General features: G+C 43.2%; 4 protein-coding genes across 4 annotated transcripts; 2 read left to right on the top strand and 2 right to left on the bottom strand.

Moving 5' to 3' along the window:
- Window positions 1-294: 294 nt before the first annotated feature.
- On the top strand, window positions 295-666 carry LOC145418998 (histone H2A). Its single transcript, XM_080287249.1, has one exon. The coding sequence runs from the start codon at window positions 295-297 to the stop codon at window positions 664-666; it is 372 nt and encodes a 123-aa protein (XP_080143375.1).
- A 1,902-nt stretch (window positions 667-2,568) lies between these two features.
- Window positions 2,569-2,880, bottom strand: LOC145418991 (histone H4). Its single transcript, XM_080287241.1, has one exon. It carries the CDS (start codon window positions 2,878-2,880, stop codon window positions 2,569-2,571), a length of 312 nt encoding a protein of 103 aa, XP_080143367.1.
- A 4,282-nt stretch (window positions 2,881-7,162) lies between these two features.
- On the top strand, window positions 7,163-7,573 carry LOC145419105 (histone H3). Its single transcript, XM_080287346.1, has one exon. The coding sequence runs from the start codon at window positions 7,163-7,165 to the stop codon at window positions 7,571-7,573; it is 411 nt and encodes a 136-aa protein (XP_080143472.1).
- A 3,403-nt stretch (window positions 7,574-10,976) lies between these two features.
- Window positions 10,977-11,348, bottom strand: LOC145418900 (histone H2B). The gene has a single exon (XM_080287158.1). The coding sequence runs from the start codon at window positions 11,346-11,348 to the stop codon at window positions 10,977-10,979; it is 372 nt and encodes a 123-aa protein (XP_080143284.1).
- Between the last annotated feature and the right edge of the window lie 7,140 nt (window positions 11,349-18,488).

Below are 18,488 nucleotides of genomic sequence, written 5' to 3'. Positions count from 1 at the left end.
TACCGCTCACGCCCCGTTGTCTCCTCCATCATCGGGCTGTTTTTTCACCATCGCCTCGTTCCCTTCCTCTGCCGCTCTTGCCCTGTCTGCACGTCGTCGTCCCTGCTATGCTCCATTTTTGGAGCTTTATTTCGCCTCTTCTGCGACGGGCTCTTTTGTTTGCCCGTTCCCCACCACGTCGTGGGGAGAATATCCACAACAACAACAACAAAGGCGGGTGACGCATTAGTCTTCTCCTGAAGGTCTTCCTACTCCTCCAGCGACGACGAAGAAGACGATACTACTACTACTACCATGTCCGGACGTGGCAAGGGAGGCAAGGTGAAGGGAAAGTCCAAGTCCCGATCTAGCAGGGCTGGGCTCCAGTTCCCCGTCGGCAGGATCCACCGTCTCCTTCGTAAAGGCAATTACGCCGAGCGTGTGGGTGCTGGTGCCCCCGTCTACTTGGCTGCAGTCATGGAGTACCTAGCAGCTGAAGTGCTTGAGCTGGCTGGCAACGCAGCCCGTGACAACAAGAAGACTCGTATCATTCCCCGTCACCTGCAGTTGGCTATCCGCAATGACGAGGAGCTCAACAAGCTCCTCTCTGGCGTCACCATCGCCCAGGGAGGTGTCCTGCCTAACATCCAGGCTGTGTTGCTCCCCAAGAAGACGGAGAAGAAGTAAACACTTCCAAGAAATCCTTCTTCTTCTTCACCTCCATCGGCTCCTTTAGGAGCCACATTCGTTTCTTGAGAGAGAATAGACTTTGCTCAACATCATCATCATCATCATCATCTTTGTGTATGGATGAATGTGTTGGTAGACTGTAATGTATGTGTCTGTCTGTCTGTATGTATGTGCGTAGAATGTGGTATGTGTTGAATGCTGGCATGTGTCTGTGGCTATATATTTACGTTCGGTTGCATGTAAGAAGCTACTGACATCAGTGAAGGTCGATTAATAATAATAATAATAATAATAATAATAATAATAATAATATTCCCACTACTACATAGCGTCTTGTCCCGTTCCCAACTGCACCTACATAATACTGTACTGTATAATTATGCCTCCTAAATAACTGCCTGGCCTGGTGGATGAATGAAGACATAGGTGGTGATGATGGCTGTTCTCCCACCATCGAAGGAATGGACAAAGTCGTTCAGTGACAGAGGATATGGTGATGTATTCCACAGTATATATATAGATATAAGATATATATATATATATATATATATATATATATATATATATATATATATATATATATATATATATATATATATATATATATATATATATATTATATTATCCCTGTGGTGACGACCATGGTGGATTTAACACCCCCAGATAAGAGGAATAATTAAGAAAATACTATTCATTCATTTCTCTCGTCATTAGGAGTAGTATTACAACAACTAGTTCCTATAAAAAAAAAAAAAAAAAAAAAACATCATCATCTATCTATTCATCCATCCATCCATTCATTCATTCATCATCATCATCATCATCATCATCATCATCATCAAGATTAATAATAATAATAATCATCATCATCATCATCATCAGCAGCAGCAGCAGCAGCAGCCATCGAACTGCGAGCTCCGGTGTAGGCCTGCTTAGTGAAGCTGTTGGGAGGCGAGTGTCAGCCACCTTGTCGACCACCTCTTCTATATAATGCACTAGCGGTCGTGCAAGTACCAACCGGATCCATTTAAATTTGATTTCAGGCCTCAGTGGTTGTATGGCGGTTGATGCAATGCTTGTACGATGGGTGATTGGTGGGTTTTGGCACTTAGAGAAAACGGCCGTGACAGCGACAAATTCAAGGGATAACTTGTTCATATGCAGACATTCTGTCTGTCTAACACTTAGGCATTCATATCATGCACTGTGTGGGTGGTGCCTCACTGACGTGACTGACTGTGTCTTCTATTCTCTAGGTGCATCCTTCAAGTTTGCTGCTCGTGCATATGAAGGCAGAAATACCTTGGAATAGTGGGATTTGCCTTCACGATTTATGGAGGCGACTCCCGGAGCACAGCAGAGGAGATGCTCTCGCAACAGGATGGAAATTGCCCTGATAGGTATGGAGAAAGCTTTCCTGAAATAGGGGGGGGGGGAGGGGTTAGATGAGAGGGACAGAGAAAGCAATGGCCCAGCACGATAAGTGATAATGTATGTGTATGTATGCATACGTCCATAAAAATTAGAAGATGTAGAAGCCAAATTGACAGTTGCCTAACCCCCCCCCCCTTTTTTTTATAACTGCCAGAGAGAGAGAGAGAGAGAGAGAGAGAGAGAGGGAGGTTTGGTATGGTTCAGGTAGGTTATGTTAGGTGTGGTAAAGAGTTGGTTGGGTTGCATTACATGTCTTCATTTCCGTTACATTATAAAAAAAAAAAAAAAAAATTTGGTGCTAGCTAACCAGCTCAACGTCTGCATTTACCTAGACTACTATGCCTTCATTCATTCTCTTTCACAGAAATTAGGTGTGGACCTCTAAAAGAGGTCCGGGGGTTGTTGTTGCTGTGTGCTTTGCCGTGGCCAGGTGGAATAGTGCCATGCAGTTAGGCACGCACCCTCTTAACCGCCGAAGCCGTAAAGGGTGCGCCCTTGTCGCTTCAGGGCGTACACCACGTCCATCGCGGTCACGGTCTTGCGCTTGGCGTGCTCAGTGTAGGTGACAGCATCGCGAATCACGTTCTCGAGGAACACCTTGAGAACACCGCGGGTCTCCTCGTAGATCAGGCCCGAGATACGCTTCACGCCACCACGACGAGCCAGACGACGGATGGCAGGCTTGGTGATGCCCTGGATGTTGTCACGAAGCACCTTGCGGTGTCGCTTGGCGCCTCCCTTGCCCAGACCCTTGCCGCCTTTGCCTCGACCAGTCATGGTGTCTACAGCTGCTGCTCAGACCCAGTAGTAGTAGTAGTAGTAGTAGTAGTAGTAGTGGTGAGTGTCCGCTCCGCTCCCAGCACCAACAGTGATGACGACCCCGCTCGCCAACCACCCTTATATAACCCAGTCTCGGTCGTGCAAGTACGAACCTTATCCATCTAACCTTGATTTCAGGCCTAGGCCTCACCCCAGCTCCCAGGAGGCCAATCCTAGAGAGGTGTCGTAGCCAGGTCACGCCACAGGGCATGCCAAATTTTGCAAGCAAACCAGGAATTGCATCGAAAAAGCATGAACAGTAAATCACCGCCATGTACATCACACCCCGACCACTCACACGCCGCCAGTCCTGAGACAGGCAACATAAAAGGCCGCTGCCAGGCTTGCAATGAGATGCAAGATTAGGAAAGAGGCAATAAAAGGAAAGGAAGAAGAAATCAAGAAGACAAACAAAACTAAGCAAAACAAAGTCTATGCTGACATTGCAAAGACAGCAGCTACACAAGCCACCAGCAACATCTCTGCCAACCCACTATTCAGCAACAACCACACTTTGGCTAAGTACATGATGTGCCTGTTCAATGCTCATCTGCAGAACGCCGTAGCACCTGGCACATTTAACCAAAAACTAAACTTATACCTCACTGCTAACAACCTGCCAACTATGAACTTCCCAGACGAACAGCCATCGGCAGCAATCATCAAAACTATTATGCCAGTCAGTGAAATTATGCAGGAAGCTGCGACCCAACAACCAGACAACGAGGAGCTAAATACCTCTACTGAATCTGAGGAATCAGACTCATCATCCAATGCAGATGACGGCTCAGACACAGAAATCCCAGAAACAACCACAGGTGAAGATGTTGCAGAACACCAGCAAGAACCAATCTCAGAGCCACTTACACGATACACCAGATCCACAAATCCCACCCACCAACCAGAAAAGCGTCACGACCAGCAGCACTCAGACTCTAGACAACTTGCCAATGCCATCAAAGAAAAAGCCAGTGAAGTGCTCAACCCCCCACAGCAACAAATCAAGCAACCAAAAATAAACACCTCTCTCAACCCCGAACAAAACGGCCCAAACACTAAGAATAATACAACATAATGTCCTCAACTGGAGGGGAAGGAAACACACCCTAAACAACACTTACACACACATAGACCCCCACATAATCCTTCTCAATAGCCATGGGGTTAAATCTGACGAACAGCTAAAAATTCCAGGGTATAGAGTATACAAATCTAACAGACACGAAAGAATCACGGATGGGACAGCAATCGCAGTCAAGCACAATATACAACACAGAATACTTGACGACTTCCTCACCAACACACTTGCAGTAGAAATACAAACGCAAACAGGAATCATCTTACTTGCCACAGATTACATCCCACCTAGCAGACCTTTCATTCCCACGCCAGACTATATCACACTCTTTAGAAGAAACACACCAGTCTATCTCTTTGGGGATCTAAACGCACATCACAGAACATTTGGATACAGAGACACAAATGTAGTAGGATCTCAGTTACACCAACTAATTCTTGACAGAACAATACAACACATAGGACCACACTTCCCCACATTCCTCTCACCCAACTCAGCCACAACACCAGACATAATATTATCTAACTATAACACCTACCACAACATACATATCAAACAAGGACCCCTAACAACTAGCGATCATATTCCCATAATCGCAGACATCTCAACCTATCCACTCTATTCGCCTTGCAGGCCAAGACCTAACTTCACTGCTGCTGACTGGGAAAATTTTCAAAGACACATAGATACACACCTCCCGGAAATAACACACCTACAATACGCTACGTCCACTGAGCTGGACAACATAATACACTCATGGTACACCGTCATCAAGCAAGCCATAACACTACACATCCCAATAACACGAAATAAACCGTTAGCAGGATACACACCTAGCCAAGAAACACAAAACATCATAGCACAATTCAATGCACTCAGACAACACGCACAGACAAACGGATGGACCAGACAACACTACACAACATACAAAGCACTGCAGCTCCAACTACACAGGACATTACATACAGAACACACAGAGACATGGGCAAACATAATGCAAAACCTCTCACACATATACAAGAAGCCAGAAATTTTTTGGAGGAAAATTAGGTCTCTATCTGGAAATAACAACAACGAACCCCCTTACATGTTCAACTCCCAAAATGAAAAAGTATACTCTAACCCTAGCAAAGAAGCCCTGCTAAAAGACATCTGGGAAGAGATATTTACAGAGGAACAACCTAGGAGAGGCCCCCTCCCCCAGACAGAGCATACAGTAAACCAGTACCTCACAGTACACAAGGACAGAACCACACCATACAACACAGCAGACCCAACACGTCTAAATCAAACCTCATTCCTTACACGCCCAATCACAAACACAGAAATCACAAACATTATCAGCAAAATGAAGAAGACATGCCCAGGCGAAAGTGGGCTCAATAAAACTATCTTAAAAAACCTCCCAGATTCAGCCATTCACCTGCTAACCCACATACTAAATGCAACACTCTCAGCAGGATATTTCCCTACCAAATTTAAACACTCTACACTGAAATTCATCCCCAAAGCTGATAAAGATCCTCGCCACCCACAAAATCACAGACCAATATCTCTCCTAGAAGTGCCTGGAAAAATCTTAGAGAGAGTAATTAACAACAGATTAAGAATACACACAGAAACAGAAGACATAAACAATCCCTATCAATACGGTTTCCGTATCGGTAGGAGCACAACACAAGCCCTGGCAATCATGAATGAACAAATTGCCATCAACAAAGCAGACGGAGGACAATGCCATGTAGTACTAAGAGACATAACCAAAGCTTTTGACAAGGTCTGGCACCCGGGAATGAAGTACAGAATCTTGCACTTGGGACTCCCTGTCGTACTGGAGAAGATGCTCTGCAATTTCCTAGACGACAGGGGTGCAAGTGTGAGGGTCGGTTCTTTCTTGGGTGACAGATTCAGTCTCAGCTGTGGAGTCCCTCAGGGCAGTGTCCTATCCCCAACACTCTTTACTTTATACACAAAAGATATTCCCCCTCCAGACAAAGGACTGAACATAAGCTATGCTGATGATATAACACAAATCATCCCCTATAGGGGCAAATCAAAAAATATGATCAGCAGGCAAACTAAGAGAGAAATAGAACTAATCAATAACTTCGAAGAACAATGGAAAATAAAAACAAACACGAATAAATTCACGGTGATAGCATTAGGCTCAAGACTAAACATCCCAATCAACATCAATAACGAACCCATAGAATTCAAAAACTCAGGGAAAATGTTGGGACTGAAAATCACCAAGAATGGATACACAGACAACATCAAAGACAGAAAGGGCAAGGCCATCCACGCCCTATCTAAACTCTTTTAGATTTAGGAGTTACCAATAAGAACAAAAATACACTTGATAAAAGCGCTTGTTCTCCCAGTATTAGACTACCCTCCAATTCCTACTCATACACTGAGTAAAACACAAGTACTACAACTTCAAAGAGTACAAAATAAAGCCATAAGATTTGCTACAAACACTAGATATCCCTACACACACAATACTCAAGAGCTACATGAAATGACCAACATAGAACCGATAAACGTACGCCTCCACAAACAAGCCAAGAAAATCTGGCGAAAAATAGAGGACAGAGACAGAGAAACTTTTAATAAACTGCAACAACAGCTTGCAAACACTATAAACATTAACAGAAACTTTCCCAGTAGCCTAAGCCTACTACACCTAGAGCCGCAACCCATTTACACTTAGCTAGCTAGCTTCCAACACAATACACACCAAAATAATAAATAAATAAATAAAACAAATAAATGAAATAAAATAAATAAATAAATAAAATAATAATAATAATAATCAATAAAAATAAAATGAAAAGAATAAAAATAAATAAATACACCAAACAAAAACAAAAATAATAAATAAATAAATAAACAAACAAATTACACAAAAATATAAATAAATAAATAAATAAACACAAATTCATAATCAAACAAAACATAGAGACAATGAACAAAAACACAAAAGATAGCAAGGTGGTCAGCCCACCAACTGTTATTCTCGGACTTTCCTTCTGTTTTTCTCACTATTTCCTTACCCCTCCCCTCCTTATGTCCCCTCTATCTAAAAAAAAAAAAAAAAAAAAAAAAAAAAAAGGTGCGCCAACACTCTCGCTCTTCTCGCTCCCTCAGTCACGCTCAGCCATGGCTCGTACCAAGCAGACTGCACGTAAGTCCACTGGGGGCAAGGCCCCTCGCAAGCAGCTGGCCACCAAGGCCGCTCGCAAGTCCGCCCCTGCCACCGGCGGCGTCAAGAAACCCCATCGTTACAGGCCTGGCACTGTGGCCCTGCGTGAGATCCGTCGCTACCAGAAGAGCACTGAGCTGCTTATAAGGAAGCTGCCATTCCAGCGTCTCGTCCGTGAGATTGCCCAGGACTTCAAGACTGACCTGCGCTTCCAGTCCTCTGCCGTCATGGCTCTGCAGGAGGCGTCTGAGGCCTATTTGGTCGGTCTCTTTGAGGACACCAACCTGTGTGCCATCCACGCCAAGCGTGTAACAATCATGCCTAAGGACATCCAGCTGGCCCGCCGCATCCGTGGCGAGCGCGCCTAAGGCGAGAGACCCCTCACCTCGATCGAAAGAAATCTCGGCCCTTTTCAGGGCCAAAACCCTTTTTCAAAGAGAGATGATGACAGACCCTCAGTTTAGGTTTCCATATATCAGCTCTTGCTTTTCCGCAGCGAAGCATGCTCACACACACACACACACACACACACAGACAAATGAACTCCATTACTTACCTACATGCATTCATTCAATTTTTTTTTTTTTAATCATTTACTTTTTTTTTTTTTGAAGGGGGGGGGAAATACTTGCCTATTCGTTTGTTTCTTTTATTGATCTGTTGGTCACGTCGCAGTTTTTGTTTTCGTTATTTGCCTGTTTCTTTTACTTACTCATTGATTCACTCACGCCCTCATAAAGGTACACAGGTTCGCACAACGAGAAAGTCATTCCCGCTGCATATTAGATGCTCTCTATATCCGTCATGAACGCACGGTGAATCCTTCAGTTACTATGCTGGAAAAAAAAAAAAAAAAAAAAAAAAAAAAGGTTAACCTGAACCCATCGATTTTCGCCTGCTGCAGTTGTGCTCGTGTATGTATGTTTCTACTGTACCTATGTATTTGTGTGTCTTTGTGAGCATGTATGTCTGTGTGTACGGACGTATGAGGACACACACACACACACACACAAACGGACGAATGAACTGTACTTATATAGATACATTCATGCATTCATTCATTCATCCTTTTTTCAATCATTCATTTCCTTTTGTTTGGGGGGTGGGGGGGAGGAGGGGCAACTTGCCTATTCGTTTATTTCTTTTGTTGATCTGTTGTTAACGTCGCAGTTTTTGTTGTCGTTATTTGCCTGTTTCGTTGACTTCCTGATCGATTCAGTCACGCCCTCATAAACGTACACAGGTTTGAACAAGGAGAAAGGCATTCCCGCTGCATATTAGGAGAGTCTCTGTACCCGTTATGAAGGTTTGACAGTGGCCACGAACGCACGGTAAATCCTTCAGTTAATATACTGAGAGAGAGAGAGAGAGAGAGAGAGAGAGAGAGAGAGAGAGAAAGTGAACCTGAACCCATCGATTTTTACCTGCAGTTGAGCGTGTGTATGTATGTATGTAGGTTGTATGTTTATACTGTACGTATGTGTGTGTCTCTGTGAGCATGTATGTCTGTGTGTATGGACGTATGAGGACACACACACACACACACACACACACACACACACACAAACGGACGAATGAACTGTACTTATATAGTTACATACATGCATTCATTCATTCATCCTTTTTTCATTCATTTCCTTTTGTTTGGGGGGGAGGAGGGGCAACTTGCCTATTCGTTTATTTCTTTTGTTGATCTGTTGTTAACGTCGCAGTTTTTGTTGTCGTTATTTGCCTGTTTCGTTGACTTCCTGATCGATTCAGTCACGCCCTCATAAACGTACACAGGTTTGAACAAGGAGAAAGGCATTCCCGCTGCATATTAGGAGAGTCTCTGTACCCGTTATGAAGGTTTGACAGTGGCCACGAACGCACGGTAAATCCTTCAGTTAATATACTGAGAGAGAGAGAGAGAGAGAGAGAGAGAGAGAACGAACCTGAACCCATCGATTTTTACCTGCAGTTGAGCGTGTGTATGTATGTATGTATGTAGGTTGTATGTTTATACTGTACGTATGTGTGTGTCTCTGTGAGCATGTATGTCTGTGTGTATGGACGTATGAGGGCTTGTGTGTATGTGAGCATGACAGTGTGTACGTACATGTGTAGGTCACTGCGTATACAGTATAAATGTATTTGTGCACATGTGTTGGTGTATGTACGTACAGATTGTAGACTGACATGAATATGCATGATACGATGTCATGTCCGTATTTACTGTACGCCTGTTGAGTGAGTTTGGTTGGTACGGTCGGCCTAAGAAGTGCCGGCGGAGTATCCAGAAGTTTTCGGTCAGCGATAGTGTCCATACTCTTCCTTATATCTGAACGAGGTGAAACCTAATATGTAAAAAAAAAAAAAAAAAAAAAAATCCATGTCCAGTTATCTGTATATTTCCAAATTATTGTAGGAAGCAGTTGGTTAGTTACGATAATAGGAATTCGTAAACGGAACTAATTGATATTTCACAATTGTCGCTCAGGGAGAGTCGGGAATAATTATGTTGTGGAGTTCAAATCTAGCATGGTAACAGGCAGTGATTTTTGGGTAGCGTAAGACTGAACAAAAGGGAGCTTTAATGAACATGGGGAATGATTAATTATTAGTTATAAAATAATTTTCCCTGACAATACTAGGGAATAATTTCAAGTCATTTAGGTCCGTTTCCAATGTCTCCATGGACGACGACAGAAAGAGGGAAGGAGGCGTAAGCCAGTAAGCTATTTTAAATGTTTCGATCAACACGCACGAAAGGAGATAACATTCACTCAAGGACATGCAGTTATTACACTGCCTTTGGCCAGTTTCCCATGAAGAAAAATCTCCGGATTATTTCATATAAGACAGAGGGCTATCGGTGGAAAAAAAAAAAAAAAAAAAAAAAAAAAAAAAAACTACCGTACATTAGAGTCGGAGCTCCTTGGAGAATGCTACCTTCTGTCAGTGTCTGATATCCTCAGTGGATAATCGATTCGCAAGAGTAATAAAATGGAGAGGTTCATAAACAAATCATTGAGTTCAAAACTTCCAACTAAGCATTTTCTGTTGAGCAGGAGATTAGAGTTTATTAAAAACACACACACACACACACACACACACACACACACACACACACACACAGTGACCGGGAGTTATAGGCGTACTGGCCACCGCGCGCGAAGTTAATACATTTCACATTCATTCAAATCGGGAAAGATAACTAAGTGTTACCATCTAATATATCACTGCCTCCTGTTATTCATCTTACATCCTTATTTTCACGATATAATAAATACGTTATTTGGCATGACGTGATGAAGGCATTGAATGTTTACCTTATATTCACTGTTTTCATAGAACGTATGGGAGTGGAGCGTGACCGAAGCAATCTGAAACTGTGCCGTCACTTCTTGGGGCGACGGTGCGTTGTTGTTGTTGGTTCTCCAGATGAAGAAGGCGCGCACGCCCATGTTTACTCTTTTGTTTTGACTCTATTGTTTTAACCCCCAACCCTAGTTGAAAACATTTCGATTGTGCCCATCCCAAACCACCGTTGCGGAAAAGAAAGAAAGACATGAAGGGAAAAAAAGGAAGAAAGAAAGACATGAAGGGATAAAAGAAAGAGAGAGAGAGAGAGAGAGAGAGAGAGAGAGAGAGAGAGAGAGAGAAGAAAAAGGTCGGTAAACCAGAGTTCCTGAGAGGATAATTTGTAAGTCTGTCTTTCCCCTTTTTATCGAAAATCTTGTGGCTCCGATTGGAGCCGGAAATGTTGAAATGGCCAAGAGTGTAACCTCTCTACTTTGAGGAGGTGTACTTGGTGACAGCCTTGGTGCCTTCAGACACGGCGTGCTTGGCCAGCTCGCCAGGGAGGAGCAGCCTGACGGCCGTCTGGATCTCCCGGCTGGTGATGGTTGAACGCTTGTTGTAGTGTGCCAGGCGTGAGGCCTCTGCAGCAATGCGCTCGAAGATGTCATTCACGAAAGAGTTCATGATAGACATCGCCTTGGAGGAAACGCCGGTGTCAGGGTGGACCTGCTTGAGCACTTTGTAGATGTAGATGCTGTAGCTCTCCTTCCTCCTACGCTTCTTCTTCTTGTCTCCCTTGGCAATGGCCTTCTGGGCCTTGCCAGCCTTCTTAGCAGCCTTTCCGGAGGTCTTGGGTGGCATGGCGTCGCTGACGAGTCAGACGGTATTACTACTACTATGTGCACGGTGCGGGAGCGAGCGAGAGACTGAGTCGACATGGGGGATGTTATTTTTTTTTTTTTTTTTTTTTTTTAAGGAAGGTGGGGAAAGAAGAGAGAATAGGGGAAGGGATAGTAAGAAAGAGGAAGGAAGAGGGAGTAGACAGTCGGTGGGCTGGCCACCATGCTTGGTTTTGTTTATAGTATTTGTTAGATAACTGCTTTAATTTTGTTTGTTGAGTTAGGTAAGTGCTTTGTTTTGTATATTGTGTTAGTTGGGTAAGTATATGTAGTGGTAATGGCTGTGTATGTTTGTGTGCGCGTGCGTGCACGTACGCATGTGCGCGTGGATGTGGGCGTGTGCGTGGGTGCGTGTTCATATGTTTTGTATGTGTGAATTGCGCTAGCGAGCTAGCTTTTGAGGGTTTGGTTGGGTTGTTTGGGTTTATGTCGTAATTGGGTTATGTCGAAAATAGGTGGGGTTTTTGTATTCGTTGGTGCGATACTTATAGTTTGGGTTGAGTTTAGTAAATTGGTAAAGGGTCTTGGTTGTTTAATATGGTTTTTAGACTACTAGGGAACCATTTGTGGAAGGAGCGATTCTCATCGTTGATATTGTAAGTTAATGCGTTGTATGTTTCAGGGTTTATTTCCTCGATTTTACTCCAGATTTTTTCGCTTGGTTATGTAATCTTATGTTTAACGGTTTGGTTTTAGTTATGGCGTGAATTTGTTCCGTGTTAAGTGTGTAAGGGTACTGCTGATTAGTTGCAAATCTGAGGGCTTTGTTTTGTAAGACTTGTAGTTTTTTAAGTTGGGTATAGCTGAAGGTGTGTGTGGGAATGGGTGGGTAATCTAGTATGGGGAGGATCAGTGCTTTGACAAGGTGGGATTTGACTTTTATAGGCATGTCCTTGAATCTGAGTAAGCGGGATAATGCTCCAGTGGCTTTTTGTTTTCTATCCTGTACACTGGGAAGATAGCCTCTAGAGTTAAGTTTAAACCCAAGTATTTTACCCTCTTCTTTGAAGTCTGTTATTTCTTCGTTAATTATTAAAGGTTCTTTTTTGGTGTTGGCAAGTTGGATGACGGAGAATTTATTTATGTTAGTTTGTATTTTCCATTTTGATTCATATTCGTTAATTTTCTCGACTTCGCTTTGAGTTCTTGAGTTCATGATCCTTCTAGATGGTCCAGGATAGTTAATAATTTGGGAAATATCGTCAGCGTAACTTATATTGATGCCATGGGTTGCTTGTGGGAGTCACTGGTGAAAATAGAGTAAAGAGTTGGTGAGAGTACGCTCCCTTGAGGAACCCCGCTTTCCAGAGCAAAGCTAGCCCCTGTGTAATTATTTATTTTGATTTTAGCCTTTCTGTCGTCAAGAAAATCACAGAGAATTTTTTCAGTTATAGTTGGGAGGTTGAGATTAAGTAATTTATATTTAAGTCCTAAATGCCACACCTTGTCAAAGGCTTTTGTTACATCTCTAAGGATGGTGTGGCATTGTCCTTTGTTAGATTTACTTATTGCTATATGTTCTGATGCTATTGCAATTGCTTGAGTGGTGCCCCTTAGTAGTCGAAAACCGTATTGATTTTTATTGTATAGATTCTCAGATTCAAGGTGTAGTCTGAGCCTTTTATTAATTATTCTCTCTAGTACCTTTCCAGGGACTTCTAAAAGAGAGATGGGTCTGTAATTCTCTACGAGATGTGGGTTCTTGTTCTTTTTTGGGATTAATTTTATAATGGCTTCTTTAAATTTGTCGGGGAAATATCCTGCAGAGATGGTTGCATTAAATATGTTTTTTAAATTTTCAATGGCTATATTGGGGAGATTGGATAGTATAGTTTTATTATATCCACTTTCTCCCGGGCAAGTCTTTTTTAAGTTCTTAATAATAGCGGTAATTTCCTCTGTCGCAATAGGAGTGGTAAATATTGTGTCTGAGTCTAATCTATCGGGGTTACCTGAATGGTACGGTGTTAATCTATCTGCGTTGATGGTAAGGAACTCTTTTACTAAATTGTCGTGTCTGTTGTTGTTCTGTTCTTCTTCGATCTCTTGAAAGATGGACTCCCAGTGTCGCCTGTGTGTTCTTTCTTTTTCAGAGGCTGAGTGTTGTCTGTTTCCCAGATGATCTAATATGTAATGAGGCTCAGGGGTTGAAGTTCCTGAGAGGGTTTTTATTTTACGCCAAAATGTGGAGGGATCGTTGTAAAGATTGGCAGTGTTTGTAATAGTGTTTGCCCAATGAGTGTTGTGTTCTGTTAGGAGGGATGTATGTAGTTGAGTTTGGAGTAGTTTGTACCGTCTATAGTGATCTCGTGTCCAACCATGTCTTTGGGAGTGAGTTCTTAATGCGTTGTACTGATTGATGAGTATCTGTGTGTCTCTGCTGTGTTTAGGAGTAGTGATTGTTCTATGTGTGGTTGTAGGGATGTTATTGTTGATTGCAATATTTATGTTGGAGTACCATCTTTCAAGAGATCGATCGATTTCCTCTAGTGTACCATCATCGGGGATATGAAAGTTAGTAAATGTTGTGATTAAATCTTGTTTAAAGTTATTCCAATTGGCCATGGCAAAGTTAGGTCGGGGAGGAATGGGGACGGTTATTGGGGCTGTGGAGATAGTGGCAATTATGGGGGTGTGATCACTAGTGGTGAGAGGGCCTGGAGAAAAAAGGGTGTTGTGGTAAGCTATTAGGTTGCAAAGGGCTATGTCTGGAGTGGAGATGGAGTTGTGTGAGAGGAATGTAGGAAAGTTGGGGCCAATATGTCTTACTGTAGTGTCTTGGATGAGACTAGCGAGTTGTCTTCCTACGACATTTGAATTTCTGTTGCCCAGGAGGCGGTGTTTAGCATTAAGATCACCAATGAGGTAGACAGGGATATTTCTTCTGAATAAGTTAATAAAATCGGGGGTTGGGAGGTAAGGGCGGCTGGGTGGAAGATAAACAGTGGCTATTATGACTTTACCGGTGTGTGTTGAAATTTCTACGCCAATCATGTCTGAAATGAAATGGTCTAGTAATTTATAAGTTAAGTTGTTCTTTATGGCTATAGCTGAGCCATCCATTGGTCGGTTATATGAGTTTCTTTTGTGGGAGGTATATCCTGGGATTTTTAGTGTAGAATGTGATGATATACCATGGCTGTTTAATAGTATAATGTCAGGATCAATGGTTCTATAGATGTTTATAAGACCTAGGTTTCTGCCTGACCAGTTTAATACATTATGTTGCAGGATTTTCATTTCTGGATCTTTGTGATCTATTGTTATGGAGTAGAGTGGATTTGTTACGGTTTTCTAGGCTGTGCAGTAGGAATTTCTCTTCCTCGTTATCGGCCATTCTGATGGAGTCTTGGATGTTGTTGTATTTTTCAGAGATGGCTCTGATCTCATCTAGTGCTGCATCTTGTTGAAGTGTTTTATGTTGCTTTTTAACCATGGCTTTGTTCTCTTTGCAAGCTCTAGTTATTTCTCTGATGTTGTATATTTTGTTGGGTTTCCATATAGATGGCAGTAGTATCACCTCTGTTTGTCTGTTTCTTTTTTCTTTTTCTAGGAAGTCAAGATCTTCATCCGATGAGTCGTTTTCCTGGATGTCTACAGCGGTAGCACCTTCGAAGATGTTGGTGTTTGAGGTAAGGAATTCTGTTGTGTGGAGTGATGGGGGTTCTGCTGGGTGTAGAGTGGATGTGGTGACTTTAGTGTGTTCTTTGTTTGCTGTAGAGATGGTTTCTGATTCTATGAGTGGTGCTTGTTGTTGAGGGGGAGGTGAAGGTGGGTTACTGCCAGGAGGGTTTGCAGAAGGGAGAGTAAGGTGGTTATTAGTTATTGTTGGTAGGAGTGCTTGCAAGATTTTATCTGAGGGAGGGTTAGAGGGCAAATGTATGATGGGGAGGTTGTTGAGTTTGCAGCTTTCTTCAAAGGTTGAATTAAAGCTGCCTGGATTGGCAAGTTCATTCAGATGAGCATTGATAATGAGCACCATGTATTCAGAAATTTTGGTGTTCTGATGTAGAATAGTAGAGAAACTGCAATTTTGGTTCTGGGGGGCTGTTAGGATTAGGTCGTTGCGTAGCGTGAGCTTTGGTGACGCCCAGGCGGGTTGTAGAGTTCTGGGGTGATCAATTTGTTTTTAACTATTTCCTTCCTCTTCTGACACTTCATGGCCAAAGTGCGGTGATGATCTCCACAATTTATGCATTTTTTGGTTAGAGAAGAGCAGTTTTTCCAAGTATGGTCTGTGGATGAGCATTCTGAGCATATTTTGAAGTCTTTAGGTTTGGGGCAGTTCTTGGTGCTGTGGGATTCCAAAGCATAACATTTAAAACAGGTGGAGATGTTAACGAACTTTTCTGCCTCAATTTGTTGTTTGCTAATGCACAGGTGAAATAGTTTGATGCCCTCCAGAGCCTTCTGAGCCATTTTTATGTCTAGAAATTGTATTTTCAGGAGGTTGGACTTGCCAAATTTGGAAACATTTATGACCTTTGCCCAGGTGTTGTTTCTCATGATTTCCGTGGCTATTTCGTCTTCAGAATGGCAGTAGATGATGTCATCGATTTTGGAGCAGATGATGCTTCTGTTGGCCTTGACTTCAGGGGGAAGAACTGTTGAAAAACCGTACTGCTCTAGAGGCGTCTTCAGTTTATCTGAAAGCAGTTCATCAGAATCAAAATCAGAGGATGTAGACACAATAATGGCTTCCTTGGAAGAGTGAAGAGCATTGATCTTTATGTTGAAGGGAGCAACTAACTCGAGGAGTTTAAGTTTGGTTGAGTTGTCCTGAGGGGACTGGTGCAAAATTTTTACTCTTCCCATGGTGAGAATGATCAAGGGAGGACTTAAAGGTGGTCAATCATACCAATTACTTGGCTTCTGGTCTCCTCTCTGTGCAGGGAGCTGCCACTTGCAGGGCCGAAAAAGACCTAAGGGAAAATAAGCCGAGTGACGGTGGTTTGTCGAAAAAGGCTTGAGGGAAAATGTCGGTGGTGGTATTTAGTTTAGAAAAACTATGTCGGGGTTGCCACAGAACCAATTTGCCATGCAAATTGATTTCTCAGACTGGCCCGACAAGTTAAAAGAAACTAAATGTGCGAAAAAAAAAAAAAAAAAAAAAAAAAAAAGGTGGGAAGAGGGGTGGAGGATTTAAAGGTGGTCCATCCAACCTATAACTTCTTACTTCATCTCGTTCCCTCTTGAAGGGAGTGATCACGTGCGAGGCTGAAGGAGCCTAAAAGGTAAGTATGAAGATTTAGGCACGCAATCTGAAGTGGAATTTAGTTTAGAAAAACTAGGTTAGGGCTGCCACAGAACTAATTTGCTATGCAAATTAATTCCTACAGCAGACCTAACAAGTTAAACTAAACTAAATATCGGTCGGAAAAAAAAAAAAAAAAAAAAAAAAAAAAAAAAAAAAAAAAGGGGGAAAGCTCGGCCAACACAAACCTACCTACAGTAACGGGGATGGGTTTCCCCGCCCTCTAAAGGGCGCCGAGGGAAGCCCCGTCACTGCCCCGTGAGGGACATGCCTACTCCTAGCCCTATCAGAAATGCCGCCCTCACCGCCTCCTTTAACCAGGCCCTAAAGGCCCCCCTTCATGGAAGTGCCCTGCGGCACCCCTTCAGGGTTCGGCGTCGTACTACGGTGAGGGACACTACACGGCAGGCCGAGAAACAAAAAAACAATTACAAAAACAAAACAAAAACAAAGACAAAGGAGAGAGGCTCTCCAAAAGCTAGACGAAAAGTTGTGCAGTCGGAAATAAAGTAGTCCGGCAGTGGCGAGAAACTCTAGGGAGAGTGAAACCTGGTTTCACTAACACCCAGATACAGGCAAAGAGCTGTTGCTGGGAGAGCTGGGGGAAGACGTGTTGTCGCCGCGGCTGCCAGACAGAGAATGACATGGGGGACGCAACAACAACAACAATGACGTATAGAAAAGGGGGGGAAAGGAAGGAAGGTAAAGAATGATTGTGTATATGTGTGATGAGTGTAATGCAACCAGGACGACGACAACACGTGGTGGCAGGAACTAGGCCTTAGTTTTTTCTCCCGGCCTTACTGAGAGATCAAGTTCCTGGTTGCATTGTGTAATGTGCATGTTTTTTTTTTTTTTTTTTTTTTTTTTTTTTTTTAGTAGGAGAGGAAGAATTTAGACGAAGAGAAAGAGTGTCGGGGCTTAACCCAACGTGCGTGTGTTTGGTGTTGGGGAGGGGGGGTGGGGTCTCGCACGTGCACAGTGTTGTTACTTAAGGGAGGGAGGAGTGAGTCGCTACGGCTTTCTCGGCCAAGCATTGGCTTATTGGCTGCCTCTCAGGTTCATCTGATTTTTCCGGCTCCGGAGCCTGGGATAGGATGGTAGGATAGGGGTGTTGGGGTAAGGTGTTGTAGCCCTAGGGGGCTTGGGTAGGGGATTAAGGAAAGGGGAGGGGTGGAGGAAGGTGGTTATCTTGATGGGGTGGTCAAGGTCGGGGTCGGGGGTGCTGGATATGAGGATGGCGTGTGAATGCGTGGCTGCCGTGATTTGATAATGGGTGTAGGGGTGGTTTAAGTTTAAAAATGAGTTGCTGGGTGTGAATTAATTAATGACAGGATCAATAATAAATAATTAGTGTTAATTAAGTAAACAATGGGGTGGGTGGAGGTCTTGCGTCAGGGTGGAAGAGGTTGGCTAGAGGTCGTGTGGGGGGTGTGATCCGGGTGAAAAAGTCGATGAAGTCAGTGTGAACGTCGGTGAGTTTGGTGATTTGTTTTTGTTGTAGGTGGTGAAGGTAAGTGTTGATGGGTGGAATGTTGGCGCGTTCATGAGAGTGTATGTTGGTGATAAAATCATCCCACCGTATGCTCAGTGCCCAACGTATGGCTTTATTTTGAACTTTCTGTAAATTTAGAATGTTGCTTTTGGCCGAAAGAGATAGACTTAATGGTGAATACGTGAGCAGTGGTCTGATCAGTGCTTTATACAAATGAAATTTAGTTGAAGGTGTTGCACTACGAAAGCGGTATATCTGTGTGAGTGCAGTGCCAGCCACGCCTGCCTTACCTCGTATGTGATGATGAAATTTGAAGTTTTTATCGTATGTAAGACCAAGTACGGTGCAAGTAT

This window comes from Coenobita brevimanus, chromosome 117, assembly GCF_032717465.1.
Source record: "Coenobita brevimanus isolate Jiangsu-jjx chromosome 117, ASM3271746v2, whole genome shotgun sequence".
NCBI classification, from domain to species: Eukaryota; Metazoa; Arthropoda; class Malacostraca; order Decapoda; family Coenobitidae; genus Coenobita; species Coenobita brevimanus.
The sequence above is the reverse complement of the archived record's forward strand: the minus strand, read 5'-3'. Positions and strand labels throughout refer to the sequence as shown.

Bases quoted from the DNA above. Each gene is read 5' to 3' on its own strand.
- LOC145418998 (XM_080287249.1), top strand. From the start codon at position 295: ATGTCCGGACGTGGCAAGGGAGGCAAGGTGAAGGGAAAGTCCAAGTCC.
- LOC145418991 (XM_080287241.1), bottom strand. From the start codon at position 2,880: ATGACTGGTCGAGGCAAAGGCGGCAAGGGTCTGGGCAAGGGAGGCGCC.
- LOC145419105 (XM_080287346.1), top strand. From the start codon at position 7,163: ATGGCTCGTACCAAGCAGACTGCACGTAAGTCCACTGGGGGCAAGGCC.
- LOC145418900 (XM_080287158.1), bottom strand. From the start codon at position 11,348: ATGCCACCCAAGACCTCCGGAAAGGCTGCTAAGAAGGCTGGCAAGGCC.